The sequence below is a fragment of the Rasamsonia emersonii genome, assembly GCF_000968595.1.
Source record: "Rasamsonia emersonii CBS 393.64 chromosome Unknown ctg1118621760633, whole genome shotgun sequence".
Taxonomy (NCBI): Eukaryota; Fungi; Ascomycota; class Eurotiomycetes; order Eurotiales; family Trichocomaceae; genus Rasamsonia; species Rasamsonia emersonii.
In genome coordinates, this window is record NW_013562848.1 from 1 (window position 1) to 1,444 (window position 1,444).

The window sequence follows — 1,444 nt, forward strand, 5'->3', positions numbered from 1 at the left end:
CTAAAAAGGAAGCGAGAGGCATCAAGATACTTTATAGCAACTGGTGGTAGCTTGACAGGTGCTGAAGGACAGCAAAAAGCTCAAGAGCATGAGGAGCAACTACAGGAATCATCTAGACCACGGACTCGAAGGCCACCAAGATGCAGTAATTGCAATCAAACAGGCCATAATCGGCTTAAATGCCCTAGTAAACAGTCTCCTTCTTTATATAGTCAAATTCATTAAATTTGGTTGCAAAATGCTTCAAGATTTACGGTTGTGTTGGTGGTTGAATTTTTTTCTCGGGGACCGCGCAGCTCGGTGGTCCGCGCAGCTCGGTGGTGGATTACGTTAATATAGACTTTATTATTAATATTATTATATAAAAAAGCTATCTTAATATCTATCTATTTAATCTCCTAGTCTAATACTATTATAATAATAAATAGAGCTTTATAGCTTATTAGCTTAATAATTAAAATAAATATCTTATTATAATTAATCCTTTCTTTTTATTTAAAGCCTCTAATTACTTATCTAGCTTTAAACCTTAGGATCTCTTTAATTAGCCCTTACGTAATTTTATATACTTATTTTTCCCTTAATACCTTCCTCTTTAGTAGTACTATAACTAAGGTCTAAGTCTAATTTTTAAAAAATAATTTAAGTTCTTTTATTATTTATAACTACTTTTCCTAATTAGGATCGATCTTCTTAAGCCTCTTTAAATATCTTAGGTTTAAATATCTTTATTAGCTTGACTACTATAGCTAATAAAATATTTATAGGACTATTAAATTACTAATTAAGTACATTATATTAAGTACTAGTTTATCTAAGGGGTCTAGTAATAAGGGTATATTATTTATAGGTTCTTCTAATATTATATTAGGTAGTATACCTAATAGGTCTTTTATAGAACTAGTATCTTCTTTAGATTTATTATTAGGATTATTATCTCCTTAAGTAGCCCTAAAGCTATTATCCTTTAGGTTATTTATAAGTACTGTTAACTAGTCTAGTAGCTTTTCCTATAAAAATAAAATATTTAGGCTTTATACTTTAACGTAATCAACCACCGAGCGACGAATACCACCGAGCGACGAATTTTCCTCCACCCTACCACTTCCTTTTTTCAACGCGTCATTTTATCACCACCACTATCAAAAATGCCTTTATCTCAAGAAAACCGAATTCAAATGGCTATTGCAGCTTATAAAAATCAAAAAGTCAAATCAATACTGAAGGCTGCAGAGATTTTTGGGGTGCCTGAGGCTACCCTTCGCGCTCGCCTTAAAGGAAGACAACCACGCGCAGAAACACGTGCTAATGGCCATAGATTAAAGGCTATTGAAGAGGAAACACTTATTCAGCGATTACTAGAGGCAGATAAACGAGGTTTTCCAATTCGGCCAGAGTTTCTGCGTTCAATGGCACAAATATTACTCCGTGAGCGTCTACAGGA

At 33.4% G+C, this 1,444-nt stretch overlaps 2 protein-coding genes across 2 annotated transcripts; both read left to right on the forward strand.

Moving 5' to 3' along the window:
• Positions 1-55: 55 nt before the first annotated feature.
• Positions 56-334, forward strand: T310_8017 (uncharacterized protein; the record flags this gene model as incomplete). The annotated part of the gene is made up of 1 exon (XM_013469194.1): positions 56-334. A coding segment is annotated over one exon (279 nt), but the record flags the coding sequence as incomplete, so codon positions are not given.
• Positions 335-1,031: 697 nt separating this feature from the next.
• T310_8018 (uncharacterized protein) lies at positions 1,032-1,444 on the forward strand (the record flags this gene model as incomplete). The annotated part of the gene is made up of 1 exon (XM_013469195.1): positions 1,032-1,444. A coding segment is annotated over one exon (413 nt), but the record flags the coding sequence as incomplete, so codon positions are not given.